The sequence below is a fragment of the Phyllopteryx taeniolatus genome, chromosome 7 (genome assembly GCF_024500385.1).
Source record: "Phyllopteryx taeniolatus isolate TA_2022b chromosome 7, UOR_Ptae_1.2, whole genome shotgun sequence".
In the NCBI taxonomy this organism is placed as follows: Eukaryota; Metazoa; Chordata; class Actinopteri; order Syngnathiformes; family Syngnathidae; genus Phyllopteryx; species Phyllopteryx taeniolatus.
Window position 1 is genome coordinate 6601149 of NC_084508.1, and position 22499 is coordinate 6623647.

Sequence of the window (22499 nt, forward strand, 5' to 3'; positions counted from 1 at the left end):
TTTCAAATTAGTGCTTTAAAACCGTGTTAGGGTTTTAAAAACAGACTCAACTCAATGCAGTTTTTGTATGAACTGGTTTGACATTTCCAACACGGGGAAGGCGGCACTCAGGAAAAGCAAAAGTCGTCTTTGGCGTCTGGGTTGGCGCCTCATTTGCATGAGCATACAGCGCCTCGCTCTCGTCTTCCGGAAATGATTTGGTAACTTGATGGAATTGAAAAGAGTGATGTCCATCTATTTACAAATGTCACACATGGGACTTTTCTTTACAGAGCTTGGAAATTAGGGACGAGGTAAAAGTATGGAATTTTGAAATCTTAAAATACGTGTGAACCCCGATCAGTGCCGGAATCTGATAGCACTTGACCCCAGTCAACATTTGGAACGTCAGCCTCGAGGAGTCTCTTCATCTTTCTTTGTGCTGTTGCCTAGAAACGTCCGTGCGAGAGTGCAGCGCTAATGCCAACTCATTAAACCGCATTAGTCGGCACCTCCGCAATATAATGGACAGCGTGGTCGTCAACACAGCTCCAATTACTGGATTGTTGTTGTTGCAGGTTGTAATTCAATCGCCTTACAGTTAATTATACAGACGCTGCTTGAATTCTTGTTGCGGCGTTCTCCCTCTTTATCGCGGTTTATTGTTCACAAGACACAATGACGACAAATGATGACACTCATAAAAAAACTTTATTACCCCACATTGTCGTAGTCGTCGCAGTATTTCACACTTGACAAATCATCAAGTAAATGCATGGCGCCCGTAGATGAAGACAGCGATAAACAGAAAGCGAAGCAGCAGGAAGCGGATGCTTATTAGCTCCCCGCCTCCTCGAGACTGTGACAAAATGGCAGCCCATTTACTTTCTTTGCTTTTTAATACAGTTTCAACCTTTGACCCGAGGTACGCCGTCAATACAGGCGGAAAGGCCACACATAGGAAACAAATGCAAATGCACAAAAAAAGCAGAGAGCTTCAAAATGAACAGATTCGAGCATTGATTAGGATTTTGTACGAAAAGTCAAGCTTTCCTGTTTTGTCGAAATAAGCGGAATTCTTTTCTGTACGATTTCCTATTCAATTGTCATGGGATCACGTTGCCTTCAGTGACAATAAAAAAAATAAAGAAAGAAAACAAAAAAAACAAAAAAAAACATCCCACAGCAATGCTAAGCTAACTAGCTTGTTTCAGCGTTCACAACACAAAACAACTCCCACCGACGCACCAACGCACTTTGAGCTACCATTGCATTAATGAAGAGTCTTTGGTTTGTTTTCACACTAGATTATTATAATTGTTTTTTTTTTTAAATATGACCAATATAATGTTAATGTTAATCAATTGTTAATTAATAAGTACAAAGAAATGACAATCTATAAAAAAGAAAAGTAAAAAATATTTTTTATTTGAATTAACAACATAACCTAATGTAAAAAAATTAAAAAAAAAGAACAAACAACAATACTTAAATTTGTTGGGGGCTTACTATGGTGCAGCTGAATATTATTGATTTATGTGCATGTATGCGCGTGTGTGTGTGTGTCAATTATTAGCAACATATAGCACCAATGGGGCATTATTGCATTGAAGGAAAAGTTAAATAAAACAATCCACCACAATCAAACAATAGCGTATGTTCGGTCGTATGATTAAAGATGAACACACGACGTACGCCACAATTAAAAATTCAGACGTTACACTTAAATATTGTTTCGATGTTAGCGAGGCATTTTAGGCTACCAGCAATTATTACCTACTTAGTTTGCTATTTACCTTGATAACCTCTTTTTGTGGGTGTTGAACTTAACTTACTATTTGAAACTTATTTTGACCCCAAAAAAGCTTGGTTTTCAAGGCATTTTAGGCTACCAGCTACCATTAGCTAGTTTGCAACTTTGCTAGTTACCTTAATAACATTGTGTACATACAATCTTACAGTAGCTGTTAGGGTGTACTATTTTAAACTTAAATATAGATTTCAAAAAATATGTTGTGATGCATTTTACGTTCATGAGCTAATATTAGCTAGTTAGCAACATAGATACCTATTTACCTTGATAATGTCTCGTTATGTACTGTAAATATAAGATAATAGTAAATGTCCTCGGCTAAGTACTATTTGAAACTTAAATATTTTTACCTAACGATTTGGTTAGTGAGGCATTTTAAGGTACTGACTACTATTAACTCGTTAGCAACTCCGCTAACCCTTTGTTGTGTAAGTACACGCTAACAGGAGACTATTGAAACTATTGAAACTATTATTTTGACCAAAAATATGTTAGCAAAGACATTTGGGCTACCAGCTATTAGCTAGTTAGCAACTCAGCTAGCTATTTACCTTCATAACAGCAGGTTGAATGCTGAAGATTGAACTATTATTCTGACAACTTAAAAACTACTATTAGCTAGCTAGCAAAAACAGGTTAAGTCTTCTGTATTGTATGTCATTGTTTATTCTGTCTTAAAAGACACAGCAAAACTAACCCAACTGTAGCAAAAATGCTGAAAACTACCTCAGTCAATACATATTAGTAAACGCACAACGTATGTAAAAATTATACTATTTATCAGGAATAATAGGAGAATATGAGCTTTAGCCACTAAAATATTTCCTCATCAGTCTCCTAAAATATTCCTAATCTCGTGGTATACCTATACCATGAAATATCATGGAAAGTATACCAAACTAATAACTACTGTGGAAACTTTAGAACATTAGTATTTTTATTCATTAATGAATGATTCCCTGATAGCATTTATTCCGCAATGTTCCTGTACATAAATATCATTTCATGTAAAGAATTTAGAGCAATCACCAATTAGCATTTGATAAAAATGCTAAATGGCGTTTGCTGTTTTCTTAAAAATTTTTTTAACATGTATATTCTTGAATTCTTATGAACATTGGTGAATCAGGCCCAACGATCTCTGAAAGTCGGTTAAAAGATGGACTTTGACGGACGCTACGGCGTGACGAAGCCAGGCCAGATGCACGTCATGAAGCGAACATTTCCTTCTGGTCTGGATATTTTTTCCTCTAACGTGGTGTAAAAAGGACGTAAAGGCACTGCACTGAGAACGGTTTGAATGTCCTTCGTCAGATTGTAACGTCTGACCATCGCTGACGAGCCTTCGCTGTTTTGCTGTCTGAAGATGGGCATACACGGTAAATCCATGCTATCCATTTCCTGCAGGTGGCACGCGTTTTTGTGTTTTAATAAATGTTAACTGTAGATGCTCTCAGGTGAGTAATATTTGAAATGTAATTATTTCGACTATAAATGATATATTAGTGAGACATTCTAAAGCACTGGCTACTATTAGCTAGTTGTTAACGGCGCTAACTATATACCCTGATAACCTTTCGTTTTGTACACGCTACCAGTGGACGTTCTCAGGAGGGTGTTGAACTTTAGGCTACTATTTGAATTTAATGTAAATTATTATTTTTTTTTTTAGCAAAAATCATGTGTTAGCAAGGCATTTTAGGCTAATATAGCTATTTCGGAATTTAGCTAGGTATTTACCTTGGTAACGCATTTTTACCTATACGCTAACAGTAGATGCGGTGCTGGCTGCTACATAAGCGGCCCAGGGCTTTTAGCTTAGCAGTCAGCACACTTGACTTACAAACGGTGACGTAGTGAATGCGCGGGTTCGAGCGTGGCTGGATGGCGCAGGATCGCCACCTTACCCTAAACCTTACACCTGTTACCTGCTGCATACAGTCGCGTACAAGGTCGTACATTTATGACAATGGAACTGGGAGAACCCTTTTAAAAAGGTACAAATATTTGTTTTCTTTTTTTCCAAATTTGCTGTATTGATAGCACACACTTTGATGTTGACAGAACAGTAAACCTCATGAAAATTGGTTGAAAAATAAGTAATAATTACGACTTGATTCCAATTCCATGCGTGGCCTTCGATAGGAACATCGACCTCCCCCATATGGCTGCCACATAGGCACGGCGGTTAGCCGGGCTCGTACAGCACGCTAATGTATCTGGTTTTCAGATCGATGGTGGTCACAGAACGAATTTCAAGGTTCCACTGTACTTCTTAGGACTAAAACGTCCGTCTTGTTTTTGATGAATACACCTACGATGCTGCTGTATTTTTAATGTTGCTCATGATGGTGTGACTTTCTCCTACTTGGTGTAAAAGGTTGTAAAACCACCGATATAGCGGCCAGGGACCGATTCCGAACATTGCCCCAGTGTATGCCCGTCTTCAGCTCCTCTGTGATGTCATCATCAGGCGGCGCTAAAGGTAGAGATACCCCACCCAGTAGACCACGTTGAACAGGAGGAAGGAGGTGGGGAAAAAGACCCTGGAGTAGGCGTCCAGCTCCAGCAGGTCGATGCGGACGCGGCCCCTCCGCCACGCGCCGTCCTTGCAGTCGTCGTAGCAACAGAAGAAGGCGCCGCAGTCTTTGCCGTCCAGACAGCGCGAGGCGCACGTGTCGTCCAAGTCCTGCCAATACGTCGAGTTGTTCAGGGCCACCACCGTGTGAGGAGGGGGCCGCCGCGCGTCCAGGACCGAGTAGTTCTGCAAACAACACACACGGGGGTAACACACACACGGGTCCAACCCCAAATTGAAACCTCTGACTTGAAACCCTACATTGAAATCCGAACGCGGGCTGTTTTTTGATACCCTAAGCGTAATTTAAAAACCCAAACACAGGCTTGAAACCTTATTTTGAAACCCTAATGCTGAGTTGAAACCCTACTTTGAAACCCTAACCCTGGTTGAAAGCCTAATTTGAAACTTAGACTTTAACTCCTAATGTCAAACTCTCACTGTTGACCCTTACTCTGACTTGAAACCATAGTTTAAAACCCTAACCTTGGCTGAAACCCTGTTTTGCAACCTAACCTGTGTTTGAAACCCTAACCATGGTTGAAAGCCTAATTTTAAACCATAACTCAGTCTTAAAACCCTATTTTCAAACCCTAACATGAAACCCTAATTCTGACTTGTAACCCTATTTGGAACTCCTCACCCATGCTTAAATACTAATTTGAAACCCTAACTATGGCTTGTAACCCTTTGATTTAAAACTCTCCTTGGAAACCTAACCACTGTTTGAAACCCTAAATCAGACTTGAAACCCAACTTTGAAATCTAACTAATGTTTGAAACCCTAACCGTGGGTAAAAGCCTATTTTGACACCTTAACTCAGCCCTGAAACCCTAATTTCAAACCCTAACTCTGACCTGATCTCTGGCTTGAAAGCAAACTTGAAAACCCTAAATCTATATCCTATACCCGTCTTAAAACCTGAATTCATTCACTGCCAGTCCTCCACGTTAACGTGGATATTTGAATTCAACAGCCGTCAATGGCAGTGAATAATTTGAAACCGGAACCTTGACTTAAACCCTACCGGTACGTTGAAATTCAAAGCCTGTCTTGAAACCCTGACCTTAATGTGAAACCCTAAACGTTGTTTGCAACCCGAACCCTTCTTTGAAACCTTAACCTTGTGAGCATTGATGTGTTTGTGCACGCGACATTGTTATATTGATGAGCTCCTTTCGCTTTTTCTTTTTCATTTTCTCTGTTTCATTCTTTCTCTCTCTTTCTTTCTTTCTGTGTGTGTGTGTGTGTGTGTAGCTGACAAGATTGTGTCGTCGTGACGCAGAGTCCCCATAAAAATAGTCGCGTCTTATCTGAAGAGCTACAAAAGGGCAGCATCACCTCCTCATCCGCAAGCTTTTTAAGCTTCTCTCCCGTCAGCCTCGTGATACGACAAAGTGCGATCAGATAAAGCTCAAGTCACCTTGCCTCCGTAACTTGATTTGAGATACAGCGGGGACACCAGCGGGGCCTTGCGGTGTGCCCTTCAGGCCCCCGCTACAGCGCGGAATCCGATCGTTGACAATTGCTGTGTTTAGCGATCATAAGTTCCGTCTTCTGTGCTTCGCATGACAGCATATTTTAGCACAACGCTAGTGGAGTTTTGTAAATATGTGGTTTGCTGTTTAAAAATACAATGTTTAAATTTCATCAATGCCAGTTTCCGTCAGCTCGTCCGTATTTTGCATTATATGTAGCATTAAGCTAGTGGACTTTTTTTTTTTTTTTTTTTTTTTTCCATACTGTACGTGGTGTTTGAATAAACAATGTTTAAATCTCTTTCCTTGTATGTGTTAAAGTAGCAGTTGTTTGAATGTTTCTAATAAACCTACTTTAAAACCCTCATTTGAAACCCTAACCCTGGAACGGATGAATAGCCTTTCAATTCATTTTAAAGGGCAAAAGTGTTTTTGATTTATACTGTATGGTACTTACATGCCGCTTCCTGTCCATGCAGCGCGGTCTGCGGGCGCTGTTGGAGTAATAGTTCAAGGTGGCGTACTCCATCAGGGCGGCAAAGACGAAGAGGAAGCAGACGGTGACGAAAAGGTCCATGGCCGTCACGTAGGACACGCGAGGCAAAGACGTCCTGGCCACCGTGCTCAGCGTGGTCATCGTCAGCACCGTGGTGATGCCTGAGCGACACGTGCGCCAATCGCGCACAACAAACAATCCCGCAATTAAATGTTCAAGCTGTGCAGAAAATTACAGGGACCTTATTTTTATTTACAAAAATACATTGCATGTTCCCCAACTAGTCTAAAACATTGATTTCAACAGATGAACCAGTCATCCATTTTCACCCATCTCAGGGGGCCACCGTGATTGGCAATATCGCCCTTTGCTGTCACACGTTGCGGACGTCATGTGACCAAACCCCCAAAAACAGGTAGCGGACCGCTGAGGTTTTGACATTTTTTTCCCCCGCAGTTTGGGTTCAAAGGTTCACCTCACCAGGCCAGAAATATTTATGCTAGCCGTAGTTGTGACGTTCATTTCGGTCGACAGCAGAGAGCGATATTGCCAAACACGGCGGATGAAAACGGACGAATTACATTTGAACTCTTATTCCACAAATGCAATATCAATTAGCGTTTAGACTAGGTGGCACATACAATGTATTCGTGAAAAAACATTTATAAAAATCGTAATACATTTAAAAAAAAAAGGTGAAGTTGCCCTCAGTACAGTACATTTGTGACGTATAGTTAAGTTGTTTTAAAAGCTCAAAACATTTGCATTTGTTTGTTTTCAAACATTTAGTTAGGTACAGTTTTTCTTTAAGTAATGTGCAATACATTTGAATTGAATTGAATCCTAATTTAAGTATAGATGTTTTAACGTGCAGTGTTAGACTGCGCTGTCAAGTTGTGCATCATATTCCAGCGGTTGACAATCCAATTAAATACTTTACATTTCTGCTAAAGCCTTAGGCTTACTACACTACTGCTTTCCTCTATTGGGCGTGACGATGCTCCTTCAGTTTCTTTTTGAGGCCGTACTTTGTGTACGATTGGCTTTCAAACTAAATCCCATCCAAAGTCTCTGTTCACGTACACTCAGCGCTTGACCCAACGAACGCTGAAGCCAAGCACTTTGATGAATGATATATTTCGAAACATGGTTCTGTATTCAATATGTTCTTCATGTCCACTGTTCCAGGAGCATCTGCTTATGTCGCTCCTTTGCCTGTACACCGCCACTGTTACCATGGCAACAAGCTGGCCCTGGCTATTTTAGGCCCGCATGCTAGCCTGTTTCCCTTTTTCTGCACCCTGGACTGCTTACAGGAAGCACCTGGTGTTAAGGTTTCAAATGAGGGTTTCACTCCTGGGTTAGGATTTCAAAGTAGGGTTTCAAGCCTGGACAAGGGTTAGGGTTTGAAATGAAGGTTTTCGAGCCTAGGTTATGGTTTCTAAGTAGTCAGGGTTAGGGTTTCAAAACAGGGCTGAGATTTCAAGATTGGGTTTCAAATTAGGGTTTCAAACCAGAGTTAGGGTTTTAAAGTAGGGTTTCAGATCGGGTTAGTGTTTCAAGCATAGGTTCGGTTTTCAAGTCGGGATTTGATTCCCAAACCGAGGTTAAGATTTCAAGGTAGGGTTTCAAAGTAGCCTGGACAAGGGTTAGGGTTTGAAATGAAGGTTTCGAGCCGAGGTAATAGTTTCAAAACAGGGTTAGGGTTTCAAGATTGGGTTTCAAACCAGAGTTAGGGTTTTAAAGTAGGGTTTCAGATCGGGGTTAGTGTTTCAAGCATAGGTTCGGTTTTCAAGTCGGGATTTGATTCCCAAACCGAGGTTAAGATTTCAAGGTAGGGTTTCAAAATGCGGTTTTTTAGGTTCTTGAAGTTATATAAAGATGGAACGATTGTTTGGGTTTCAAATGACGGTTTCGAGCCTGGGATAGGGTGTCAAATTAGGTTATGACGTCAGGGTTCGGATAAGGACAGCTTCAACAGTTGGCCTTAAAAAAAGCAAAAGATAATAAATCAAGAGAAGAGAAATGGACACATTACCTTGAGCTAAACTCTCTGCGGGGCTGCACAGAAAACAACAAAGCAGAGAAAGCACACAAAAAAGACACAAAAAGCACGAAGAAACGCCAAGACGAAGCTCAACCTGAAGGCAGAACATGCACAGCGCACCAGTGGAGCCTGGTGTCAGTGTTTCAAATGAGGTTTTGAAACCCGGGTTTAGGATTTAAAATTAGGGCTCAAATATTGGGTTAGGGTTTGTGTTTGGCGTTTGGGGTTTAAACCCAAGTTAAGGTTTTAAAGAAGGATAAGCATTTCAAAATAGTTTTTTTTAAGGGAGGGTTAGGGTTTGAGGTCAAGGTTAAGGGTTCAGAGCAGGGTTTCAGGTCAGGGACAAGGTTTCAGGTCAGGGTATAAAACGTGGGTTAGGATTTTAAATTAGGGTTTGGAGCCAGGATTAGGTTTACAAACAAGGGTTCGGGTTTTGAAGTTTCTACTCACCCAGAGCGGTCCTGGCGGGCGTGGCGTCCTTCTTGATCCAGAAGGAGACCCAGGACAGCACCACGGTGAGGATGCACGGGATGTACGTCTGGATGGTGAAGTAGCCCATGCGCCTCCTCAGCTCGAAGTACACCGTCATCAGCACGTAGTCGCCTGCAGGGGGCGCACGCTAAAGCCAACCGCACTTACGGAGCATCCGTTTCACAACTTCTGAATCGTACGACGGTCACTGACATTTGGACTTCACGGCTTCCGGTGTTTGTAAAAACGTACCTGCTGTGGTCTTGAGGATGTCTGTGGTGTTCCTGAGGCCCATGAAGTCAAACTGGTAGAGGCGCCAGGACCTTTGGTCGGCCGCCTCCACCGAGTTCCTCCTCCACTTGTAGACCATCTCGTCTTGAGGGTACCCGTCTGCAACGGGACCAAAACGCAGCGCTTGACACGCAGCCAGAGGTGGAAAAAGTACTGAACACTCTGTACTTAAGTAAGAGTCCAGATACTCGAGTAAGACTCTGGTAAATGTATAAATAGTCATTCAACTCCATTAGAGAATAAAGGTGTAAAGTAATGCGTGCGTGCATAGAATTCATTGCCTGGGGCCCTCAAACGTCTCATAGAAACTGATCGATAACGTTTCATTTGATTTGAAACAATCTCAATTTGTGTGCTGAAAAGCACAATACTCTATCGTGATAGTTTCTTCTCACGCAATGGACTATTCCATCTCTTACACCTGCCGCACATTCGCTATCTGCTGGGCAAAAAGTCATTCGAGACCGTTTGCTCAGGAGATAGCTCGCTGCGCGCACTTCATTGACAATTGACAGACAATGACACGATTGACGCTTTTCATGGTGAAGATGTGACCCTTAAAGCGGTCGAAATGGTAAACTACATTAAATGTTGATGAATGTTTTTATCAATTACAGTAAAAGCGTTGCGATGATTCACTTGTTAGATAATAACCCTCAAGATTGACCAATTAAGACCTGTAACCGTGTGACCGGGTTTCCCTTGGGCCCCCAAACGACTAAATGACCCCAAAAGTTAGCTCTTAAGATTTTTTAATCGCCTCAAAGCTATTAACACCAATTACTAAACATTTCCTCCGTGGCATTTTTATTACACAAACAGTTACTTTGGCCACATAACCCGATAGAAACCTGAACAAACAAAGTTCCCAGGCAGATGAACAAGCATTTTACATCTTGCCCTGTAGTCATGCATGGATGCTAACATGCTAAATGCTAACGTGATACCAATTGCGATGCTATCGACTGTAATATGCCCAGGCGGGCTGCATATCAGCATTGTAATAAGTTGATTAGTTGAAGAGCCCCAGTGGCACGTTCCCCCCCCCCCCCCACCCCCCACCCCCACCGCCTTCAGTTTTGGATGAACTCCATGTGAAGAGCAGGATGGAGGGGTTGCTATGACAACGGCGGTCACACCCGCTTACTTAACACATTCACTGCCATTGATGGCTTTAGAAGTCAAATATCCATGTTAACTGGGAAGGCTGGCGGTGAAGGAGTTCATTAAAAAGGTACCGTAAATGGCTTTGAGCGTCTCCCCCGACGGGTTTCGTTACATTCGCCGACCGCTCGCTCAGAAGTGCATCGAACGGTGAACCCCGTTCATTTACACCAAAATGTGTCTCCTTTGAGGGGACCTTTGAAAAGCTCCTTGATTTCCAGTACATGTTGTTTGCCCTTTTGTTATATTCATAATTACAATTCAGACCAACGGGACTCTTCTTTACTGTACGTACACGATGCAATAAGAGCCAAACTAAAGGAAAAGGGTATTATGCATGCGTGTACGTGGGAACAGAATAAGTCAAATAACATTGAAATGAAATGTTTATTATGCCTAATATTTATTATATTTTGGTGCAATTTGTTTTATGAAATTGTATAAATGAAAGTATATTGTAAAAGGTTTAATGTAGTTCGTAGAAAATGACAAATTCAAATTTAAGTCAATTGTATACGGTTGAATTCAATTATTTAATAAGCATTCAATTGTGTATATATTGAATAGGATTAGAAAATTACATTCAACAAAATTGCATATAAAACTAAATAAAAACGTAAAAATTTGATTACATGAAATACAATTCAATTCAGTTCATTTTTGTTTTCAGTTTGTTTGAATTATTGTTACATTATCATTTTTTCTGTCTATTAAAAAAATCAAGTCAATTACTATACTTTAAAACATACATTAAAGTAACTTATGTAAATAAAAAACAAAATCTACTAAATGATTGATATTTAAGTGTTAACTTGAGTCATAAATTGAATGAAATTGCATACAATTTTATTCAGTTTTCCAAAATTAGAAAACAAAATTGTACAAAATTCAATTAAATCATAATAAGTATCAAACGAAACCGTACACCGTGAAATTGTGTCAAATTAAAGTGAATACATGTAAACGTTCTATTTGTATTATTTTATAAACAAACCATTCACACCAATGAGCAATTTAGAGTCTTCAATTAACCAATGGCGCATGTTTCGGGGATGTGGGAGGAAACTGGAGGAGCCGGAGAAAGCCCGCGCAAGCACAGGGAGAACGTGCAAACGCCACACAGGCCAGGCCGGATTTGAACCCGGATCCTCGGAAGTGTGAGCCGGGCGTGCTAACCAGTCGCCCACCGTTAACTTCAGTGAAAGGAAATCAAGCTGTATAACATTTAATCCTATGAAATCAAGTCAATGTTGCATACTCACAGCTGGAGAAGATGAGCGGACACGAATGTCGGTCCATGGGAAAGTTGTGCAGCTGCAGCTGGCACTCCGCATTTATGGTCAGCCTGCAGCGACAAGCAAGGACGATCGACGATATTCATTATTATGCAAAAAGCGCATCACACTCAGCAAAGAATCGGAATACTGAATGAATGGCGGTGCTTGGCGATACGAGTGATTCTTCTCTCTTTACAACAAGCAGACGTTTGGCAGGGAGAATTAGTGAACAACGGTAAATTGCAAATCAACAATTCTTCAAAAAAAAAAAAAAAAGAGGCTTTGAGCCGTTTAATGGCACTCGCAGTTGAAATTTACTTAAAACAAAGCGAAATACAAGTTGTGCATTTAAAACAACCATGTCATTTTGCCTAAAAGTCCACTAGCTTAATGCTAACGCGTAATTTGAAACGCCATCAACGGGCTACAAATGGCATCGGCGAGACAACGGAGATTTGAACACAAATGGTGGAGCAGCACATGTAGACAGATCATTTAACATTCTCCACAAGCACATGTCTTCTATCCTTTGTGAAGAACGACTAAATGTCAGATTAGACTGACGTGGCAACACAGAGAGGCTGAAATCTGATTGGACAAAAAAAAAAAAAAATTTAAATCCAACAGCCACATGCACGTACTTGAAGCAGTGTAGTCCAGAAAAAACACTACCAAATGAGGAGAATAGACTTTTGGGAATAAATTTGTACAATTTTTAATGGGAGAAATATTAGAATTTGTAGACTGTAAATGTATGTCAGTAATAGTGTTGAGGCCAGCAGAGAAGGCCTTTCTGGAATGACCACGTTTGCAGAATGCTCTTATCACTTTCTCTTCCGGCTCTGAGGCAACTTCCAGATCCACTTTGTACCGCCCTCAAAGTAAAGCCTTAACCGTCCTAACCTTTAAAAATGGCGAGAAATGTGTTATTTCCCCCCCCCCCCCCTGGTTAAAGCTGTAACAAATGTCATCTTTGTTTGCTCCCGCCACGTCAAGGCAGATTTAATACCCGCTGACATTTCCTAGCCCATTTCTCATGCAATCGGCCGATATTACGCCCTCAAAGTGCGCACGAAAGCAAATGCCCCCAATCACGGCAGGAATACAGCCGCGCCTGCTATTTATTCAAAAGGAAGTGTTTAGGGGGGTTGAGGTGAAGCTTACAGAGGAGTTCAATTGAGCACAAAGAGCCAACATAGCACAGTCACTGGACTTGTTTTGTTGTCGTTAATTACCAGGCAAAAAGGCAAATTTGCTCTGACTCACACAAGAAATTGCGAGTTCAGGTCACATTAAATAACTTAAAAGCATGTGCTACTTTACGTCATCTATGACCAACATCATTAAATACATCTGCTGAATTCCCCCAAATTGTGGCCACGGTGACTTCTTATGACATTGAATTGAAATGAGGATGAGGGTGAGGTTGCCACGGAAACACTTTTGACCATGAAAACAAGATGCATATTTGTTTACCTTAAAGTGTAAAGTATCTTGCCGTCGTTCCATATTCTGAGCAGCTGATTGGGCACGGTGATCCAGTGGGCGTCGGCATTCTTGGAGTTCCTGAAGATGGTGTCGGGCAGCCAGATGAGGCCCAACATGTTGCTGTTCAGCGTCAAGATCTTCATGGTGCTGTTGTAGCGCAGACGACTGTCGGTCCACGTCTGCGCGAAGATGATGTCGATTTGGTATTCCTGGAAGAATGGAATCGTGACGGATCATAATTAAGCCATCTTGGAATTACCGTCTTTATTCTTCTTCTTCTTCTTCCGAGGAATTCATTGCTTAGGTGGGTGTTTTAACATGCCTGAAAAGAAACAAGCAACCGCTTATGATGTACAGTATGTATTTTAAGGGTCCTGAATACAACCCAGTAGCAGCCTCTGGAAAGTTGGAAAAAATATACGGCACAAAATTCGGCGGGGACGTCTATCATAACACGAGGCACACAAAAAAAGTCTCAATGACCCTTGCTCCAAATTGAAAAGGAGCTTTTGCTTTGAATCAGCCATTTAACACTGGCCAGCACTGCTTGTACAGTTTGGAAAAACAATTATAATAAGCCCCCCAACAATCGACACAAAATTGGGTGGACTTGATTACCATAGGATGACGCATGAAAAAGTCTCAAGGACCCAAGCTTGAAATCGAACAGGAGATCAGCCATTTCCATTTGTAGCAGCTATTTTTCATTCAGTAGTACTCCATGGAATGTTACAAAAAAATAAATAAAAAATGAGCCCCTGACAACGGTTTCATCAATTGGCACAAAATTGGGGGTGCATGTCTATCGTAAAATGAGGCACAAAAAAAAATCTCAAGGAGTCATGCTCGAAATTGAACATGAATTTGCATGAATTTGTCACTCAGAAAACCCCACCAGGAAGTTAGAAATGAGTTTTGCCCCCGACACCATAAGAACCAATCAACACGATGTCTGGCAGAAACGTCTTTCATAATAGGACACGCGACAAAGTCTCAAAGACCTGTGTTCGGAAATCAACATGAAGTCAGCCATTTTGATTTGAAGCATCCATTTCTCGCTCAGAAACCCCCACTTGTAAGTTAGAATTCTTTTTTGCCCCGACGCCATATGAACCAATCAACACGATGTGTGGTGGAAACATCCGTCATAACAGCATACACGAAAAAGTCTCAAAGACCTGTGCTCAAAATTGAACATCAAGTCAGTCACTTTGGTTTGCAGCGGCCATTTCTTACTCTTAGTACTCCTTGGAAAGTTTGAAACTAAGTTCAGCAATCGACACCGACATGTTTATTATAACAGCACACACCAAAAGGTTTCAAGGACAGCTGCTCGGAACTGAACACGAAGACGGCCATTTTTCTTTGATTGAGCCTTTTTCACCCAGAAGCGCCACCTGGAAAGCTAGACAATCATCTTGACGATTCGCCATGAAAAAAGCGGTGCACGAGGACACTTTCATCGCTGCACGCAGCTTGAATTAGCATCCACCCATTTTCTGGAGCGCTTACCCTCCAATTCAGTAGCTTAAATTACTATTATTATTATTCACCGCTAAGTGAGGGAACAAGCAGAACATTGCCATGGCAACAGTTCCTTTGCCAAACACTTCCACCTCCCTCCGGCAACCCACATATTTTCCTTTTGGGTTTGACCTTTGGCCGAAGCCATTTGAGTAGCGGGCCAATTACAAGCAAGTCTGCAATCACCGGGAGCGTGCGGCGCTGGCGACCTTTCGTCGCGTGCCGCCGCGGGGACCGGAACAAGAAAAACGGAACATCATCCCACATTTAATGGCGGACGGAAGAAATGGAGCCGGCATGAGAGTGAATTTGCAGAGGTAGATTTCATAAAGGAGTAGACGTCTGCGGCCTGATAATCTGTGGGATCGTTTCCCGTTAGACGGAGACGGTACGAGGCAATCGATGTTACAAATTGTAACTGTTGAAAATGGCTTAACAATAAGCGATTAAAAAAAAAAAAAGAAAAACGACTGTCCTTTCAATCCTAGATGACATAACACTTCTCCACAAGCTAGACCATGCTGCCATCCACTTTTTTATTTTGTAAACCACCACCATTGTAAGCTGTACTCCCTGGTTAATTGGCCCTCTTTAATTGGCACTCACACAGACAAATGCACTTGTTTATCCGTGTTTACCTATAAAACACTCATTGGTAAGCCCCCACCTTAACTTCACCACCCTCACTCTCTGTTCCGGCACTTTTATTAACCTCTGTTCCTAAAGGCCGCACTAATTTTGGTCAATTTATTTTCCATTTTCTGCCCCAAAAGACTTGAACACGCTGTAACAGATAGTACAACTCTCCCACTAACATCATTTAAAAGTTAGTGAGGGAAACTGCACGATTGCTGCACCCGTTTTTAGCCTGTTCAGGTGACTCGAACATGCGCATTTTCATCGAGATCAAAGACAATTTACACGTCTCCTACGGACCTAACGCACAAATTCTCATAAAGATCAAAGCCAACTTTGAGATTCAGATTTTTTTTTTTTTCCTTCACAACAAACCATTTCAAGCCTCCAACGAACCTAACATCCGTTTTCATAAAGACAATTTCGAGTCGAGACAAGTTGAGCCTCCTATAAACCTAGCGTATGCGTTTCCATAAACACACAAGACAATTTCCTGTTACTTGTGTGCGTGCGTCAGCTTCCTGATTGGAACAGCACTTGTCAGGCTCAATTTGTCGGATATAAAAAGTTATAATTATAGAATGTGGATGAATGGTGCGCTTATTTTGTTGGCGTGATTGAACAAAAGCTCTCAGGCAGGTACGAAGGTGCCACGCCCCCTCACCCCAGCCCCCAATCCTCCCTCATTTTTAGTTTTTGTATGGCCGCACAATATCTTAGTATGCTAATGAAGGATTATTAGTCCTTTCATTGTGAACCCTCAAAGTAAAATTCAATTGTTCCCTTTGTATGCAGGCAGCGCGAGGCGGCAGCAGAATGAGAAGGGATATGAATATGTGGCTTTAATAGGATTGTTTTTTTCCCCCAACAATAATGTGAACGAAAGAAAGAACGTGACGAGAAACGTTCCGTGAGGCAAACTTGAAGTACCAAATGTGAGGTTTCTTAACCATCAAAGACGGACGGTCGCAAGTGTCCGATGAAGCCATCGAACATCTATTAGTATCATGTATATTACTGAGCTGCTGCTTGCAGGACACGAGGACACACGCGCTAGCTTTTCTTTGTTCAAAGTCACCATACTATGTTATGAACACACACTTGCATTGCAGGCATACTGATAACATTCAGACTCAGAACAGGCAAGAACCGGTTTGATAAGACGCCGCTGAGGGGACTGACTGGAGAAGGACCAAAACATTGTCAACTCCTATTTCCAATTTCCATGTATTCAATACTCAAAAGACAAGTTCAGTGTATCAGGATTCCTATTTGGAAACAAGATCGCCGAGCACACGTTAAGAGAACCGGGAAGAAAGAATTCCATCAGGACTTTTTCCTTGCGAGGCCTCGCTTGGAATTTCTGACAATGAGTCAATTTAGAATCTCGGTGAACCCGACATTCGCTTTCAAAAGCCATCAGAGGACATTTTTGAGCTCTCAATGTTTTCCTCCCATGAACCTAACAAATGGTGCATGTTCCTCTTCATGTCATCTTCAAAGACAACTTTGGAGTTTCCAATGTTTTCAAAAGCATTAAAGACAGTTCCGAGTCTCAAATTAACCATACTTACATGTTGTGTAAACATCAAAATCAACAGTGAGTTTGCATGTTTTGGAAGACCGCAAAGACGGACGGGTACAAGTTTCAGATTAGCCAAACGTATGTGTTTTTGTTCAACATCACAGCAACTCAGTTCCTGATGCTAACCTTCAAAGACAATTTTCCAGCCTGCAAAAGTACTGAAATCAAATCAAAACGGGATTTCATTGTAGACGTGTCGTGACTTACCATGTTAATGGAGGACACGGGTCCGATGCTGTTGACAAATATGTCCACGTCGACGACCGTTGGCTTCACTGTTGAGGACGACGAGAATGCTAATTAGTGGAGAAGGGCGTCATTCACGTAGGCCACTTGTGCATATTTTTGAGTTATTAAGGGAAAACAACTATTCAAAGTTCTGTGCGATAAAGTAATTGCCCCCTCAATCTAATAACTGGTTGGGCAGCAACTGAAATCAAACATTTTCTACAACTGCTAATGAGTCTTTCACATCTCTGTGGATATATTTTGACCCACTTTACCTTGAAGAATTGGTTCAATTCAGCAACACTGGAGGGTTTTCGAGCATGAAAGGCCTTTTTAAGGTCATGCCACAGCAATTTAATCAGATTCAAGTATGGACTTTAGTCTGGATTCCAAAACCTATTTTTTTTTTAAGCCATTCAGAATTTGACTTGCTTGTGTGTCTTGGGGCGGCACGGCGGCCAACTGGTTAGAGCGTCTGCCTCACAGTTCTGAGGACCGGGGTTCAATCCCCGGCCCCGCCTGTGTGGAGTTTGCGTGTTCTCCCCGTGCCTGCGTGGGTTTCCTCCGGGCACTCCGGTTTCCTCCCACATCCCAAAAAAATGCATAGTAAGTTAATTGACAACTCTCATTTGCCCGTAGGTGTGAATGTGAATGGTTGTTTGTTTGTTTGTTTGTATGTGCCCTGCGATTGGCTGGCAACCAGTTCAGGGTGTACGCCGCCTCCTGCCCGATGGTAGCTGGGATAGGCTCCGGCAGTGAGGAGAAGCGGCTCAGAAAATGGATGGATGGTGTGTTTTGGATCGTTGTCATGATGACTGAAGATTCTCCTTCAGGATTTTCTGGTACAGCGCACAATTCATGGCTCCATCAATCACAGCAAGTCATCCAGGTCCTGAAGGAGAACAGCAGCCCCAGACCATCACACAACCAAACCACCATGTTTGACTGTCGGTATGATGTTCTTTTTCTGAAATGCAGAGCATTGACGCAAGATGTCACAAGACACACACCCAAAAGTTCAACTTTCATCTCGTCAGTCTATCGCATATCCTACCAAAAGTATTGGAAATAATGCATTCAGAAATAAGACAAGCCCTTCTGTTACTTTTAAAAACTACATTTTATGTTTACTTGGGTCATTTATATTTGTTTGATGATCTTATACATTAAGGTGGGGAAACTGCAAAAAAACCAAAACACTTTTGAGTAAGGCCCAAATAATTTATCTATCTATAGAAAGGTATACTACACCATAGCTCCAGATGCTAAAGTATCAGTCTAGATCTTCACTCACCGCTACTAAAAAAAGAAAAAAAACCATCCAAATAAAACAAGCAAACAGGAAGTAGAAACCTCACGAAATGAAAGCAAAAGAGCGCTAAACATGACTTAAAGCACAAGGAGAGCTGAGCGATGACCTAAACTGCTACGTTAGCTTCTGGCATTAGCCACTGACAGCTGCCAGCCAGTGGACGCAAAGCGTACTCGCTAGCGGCTAACTCCAGATGCTAACATAGCGGTCCATGTCTCCTTCTTGTGAAATAACAAATAATACCTTGACTTGAATGGACCATATCAGTCACACAAGATCGAAATCCGAGAGGTTTGTTCACAAAAAGCAGCTGGGGTTAATAGTGAGTAAATAACACCAACCAAAGTAAATTACTCAATCAATCAATCAATCAATGTCGTCTGCGGGACAGCTTGTGACTGGTCAAGGGGCGTGGCCATGGCGATGAAAGCTATCTGCTGCTTTTGTGTGTGTGTGTGTGTGCGTGTGTGCTTGTGTGTGATGGACATAAGCAAGTGTCGGGACTGAATTTAACAAAAGTATTGGGACACCTACAGGAGGTGGAAAGCCAACGACAGCACAGTGATGATACCTTGACTCACGAATGCCCCAACTTAAGAGTATTTTTCAAGTTACGAGCTGTTGCTTGGTTTTTTAATTTTTTAATTTTTTGTAGTCTGTTGAGAGCCAAAATTTTAGTTATGACTAAGCTCGAGCGAAGTGGAAAAAACAACAACAATTAATGTAAGGCCCTCGCAAGGAGAGCCACAGCCGCAGATGCAGTTTTTTTTAATTATTATCTTTTTTTTTTAGAAATACTACTAATTCATTCACAAAATATTATTTTTTTCTTTACAATATTATAACTTTATTCTTATGAAATTACAACTTTTCCTCTCAAAATATTACGTTACAATCATAAAAATATGACTTTTCCCCCACAAAATATTACGTCTTTATTCTAAAAATATTTCAACATTACTAAAGATCTAAATATATAACTTTTGCAAAATATTTCTGTATATTAAAACTTTTTTTCACGTGATTGCAATTTATGCAATCAAAACGTTTTCATCATAAAATTCTGCATTTTTCAACAAAATATGTATTTTCACATTATTTTCAACATTTGATTACTGTTTTCCAAAAATGTTAAATTTCTTTAATATCCCCCTAAAATATGATTCCCGCCCACCCCCAAAAAAATGTTACAGCTGTAGTCTTATAAAATTGCAACTTTTATTTGTCTAAATGAAGCTACTCATCTCATTTCAACATAGTTCTTTGGCACCAAGTTGCCAGAAGATGGCAGCAAAACACTACTTTTGTGTAAATGAATCTACTCAACGCACTTTAACAAAGTTCCTTGGCACCCAGGTGCCACAAGATGGCAGTAAAGCACCACCTTTTGTCTAAATGAAGCTATTCATCTCATTTCAACATAGTTCCTTGGCAACAAGATGCCACAAAATGCCGGCAAAGCACAACTTTTGTCTAAATGAAGCTCCTCAACTCAAAGCAGCATAGTTCCTTGGCAACAAGATGCCACAAAATGACATCCAAGCACTCCTTCATGAAGCTGCTTAACTCATTTCAATGTAGTTCCTTGGCTTTTGGTCAAATAATAATAATAATAATAATAATAATAATAAAAAGGATTAAAAGATGAAAACATTCCAAAAATAACAATAAGAAAACATATTAAAAAACTCCAATAATTAGTAATGACCTCCAATGTCGGGCCTGAGCTTGCGGTCGTACTCCTTGAGGAGCCCGTTGAGGATCTCTGTGGCGTCCGACTGCTGAGATTTGGACGCTAACATCTGCTGGACCGTCGCGTCCTCGTAGTCCTCCTCGTAGGCTGATGTCACACACCTAAACACACACACGCACACACAATCAGGAGACTCATGACTTGACTAAATGCCAGTTTTTACTTTTTGTGGCTGAAAAAAATCAATCAATCAATCAATCAAAGTAAAAAATCACATGCCACTTCATGCTTCCAAAAAGTTTTTCGATGACATTTTCTGACTATGTCTTTTTATTTGACCATTGTACTGTATTGTTATTTTATATTTTGGGGAAACAATTTACAGCGTGATGCTGTAAAAAAAAAAATCCATCCATGGGGACCACTAAAGAATCATCTTATCTTTACTATGGTTGCAAAATTCAAGGTTGGAAACTTTCAATGGCACGAAACTTTTTATCGGCACGTCGTGGGAATACATGGAACACAAACGGTGGAGCAACCACCAGGTAGACAGATTATATAACAATACTCACACACATATATTCTTTATCTTCTATGAAGAACGACAAATATTACCGCATCTTACAAAGGAGTAACTTGCGAGTGTCTCCATGTATATCGGTATGTCTGTGACATACTGCCCTCAGGTGGCCAAGGCACGCACACCACAAGGAGCAGCACAATTTCCATTGAATTGAAACTAAAACGGTGTCACAAACGGATGAATCCCTTTGTGTCATAAGTGCATGGTCTTCCGAGTATGATATTCCAGACTGCTATTTTCCTTAATAAAAAACATGATACAGCGTTTGTATTGAAACCAAATGAATGAATGAATTTGTGTTTGTGTTTTTTTCTGAGTATGAGCGCCACTTACGCACCTTGCGCTGAGCGCTGCGAGGAGGAGGAGGAGCGGCGGCGGCGGCAACCACGTGGAGGTCATGCCTCCAAGTCTTGCCGAGTCCTCCGGGACCTTCTTCATCCTTTTGAGCATCTTCCCGTCAAAGACATTTTCCTTGTCGCAGGCGTCGCCGGGCTTTCCCGCACAGGCTCACCGCGCGCACTCCTCCTCTTCTTCATCGTCGTCGTCCTCCTCCTCCTCCTCCTCCTCGTGCCAAAAAAGTGGGCTGCGCATCGCAGCATATGTTAGCAAGGCTGCGTGCAGTTGGCACGGGAGAAAGAGGCGCAACTCTTCGTCGTCTTCCTCCTCCTCCTCTTCCTCGCGCGTCTGACAGCAAAGCCAGGGGCGGATCTAGACCGGTGCTCTCCCGGGTGGCCGGGTTTATTTTGAAGGGGGAGGGAGGAAGAAAAACACTCGCTAAAATCAATTACTGACTGACCGACTTATGATATTATCAATAGTAATACTAAAAATAGCCATATTAAAGTTCGACATTCTGTGGATTTCTGTAAATGTTTACACCCGCTAAAATATTCCTTGAAAATTCAAATTTTATTCACGTTTTTTTTTTTTTTTTTTTAAATAAAGAAGACAGCACTCTGTAATATTGCACTTTATACATAAAAAAAAAACAAAAAAACAACATGGTAAATATTTCTATCTGCTGACCATTGGCAGCAGTATAATGCAGTCAGGCAGACACACAAAGGCATGACTCAGTAAGCTGCAGTAATATTTGCTGTTTTTCACAGAGGATTTTTAAAAAGTATATGCGTGCGTATTTGTGATATTGTCTATCTACATGTGTTGCACCATCATTTGTGTTCAAATAACCGTTGCTTAAGGGGTTATGATAACGCCACGACACCCATTCGTTAGCCTATCTATGGCGATTGGCATTGTCTGTTAGCATTAAGCTAAGTTGACGTTCCTTAGGCAAAGCGATGTGTAATTCTCTTTGTTTTATGTTTCGTTTGACAGTAAATGTCCACTGGGAGTAAAATTGCTTTCTTAATCATAACATCACGAAAAAATAGGATGTTTTTTAAACCCTCAAAATAAAAAAACGTGACTTTTTCTGCAAAATACTGACCTTATTATTGTAAAATTTTACTGTACCCCTCAAAATATGACTAATGCGACTATTTCCCTGCAAAATATTACAACTTTATTGTCAAATTATGATGACTTTATTCTTTATTTAAAATTGATTTATTTTATTACTTGAAAAAGGGACTTTATTCCCAAATAGTTGGACATGAATCGACAGCAAACCATCATTAGCCTAAAAACCCGTGAGTGAAATATATATAAATATGTAAATATACTCTGTGGTCAAACGCATTTTTTGTTTTGTTTTGTTTTTTGCTACGAGCCTTATCTTGGTTGCTGCCGCCCTCTGCTGGTCACAAAGACACATGCAACGAACACGCATACGTTCCTGCATCGAAATTTAATTTAATGCGCTAACATTTCTATATATGTTGTTTTCCTA

At 41.1% G+C, this 22499-nt stretch overlaps 1 protein-coding gene across 2 annotated transcripts; it reads right to left on the minus strand.

The window, feature by feature from the left end:
• Positions 1-1139: 1139 nt before the first annotated feature.
• On the minus strand, positions 1140-21315 carry LOC133480733 (gamma-aminobutyric acid receptor subunit gamma-3). 2 transcript variants are annotated; one of them, XM_061779275.1, is made up of 9 exons: positions 20985-21315; positions 20077-20222; positions 17036-17103; positions 13072-13292; positions 11581-11663; positions 9116-9253; positions 8843-8995; positions 6307-6506; positions 1140-4556 (listed from the first exon to the last, which is right to left on the minus strand). In XM_061779275.1, the coding sequence occupies exons 1-9, from the start codon at positions 21095-21097 to the stop codon at positions 4272-4274; spliced, it is 1407 nt and encodes a 468-aa protein (XP_061635259.1). In that variant the 5' UTR covers positions 21098-21315; the 3' UTR covers positions 1140-4271. The 2 variants fall into 2 exon arrangements, with proteins under 2 accessions (XP_061635259.1, XP_061635260.1); XM_061779276.1 differs by lacking the exons at positions 20077-20222; positions 20985-21315 and adding an exon at positions 18612-18761.
• Positions 21316-22499: the final 1184 nt, after the last annotated feature.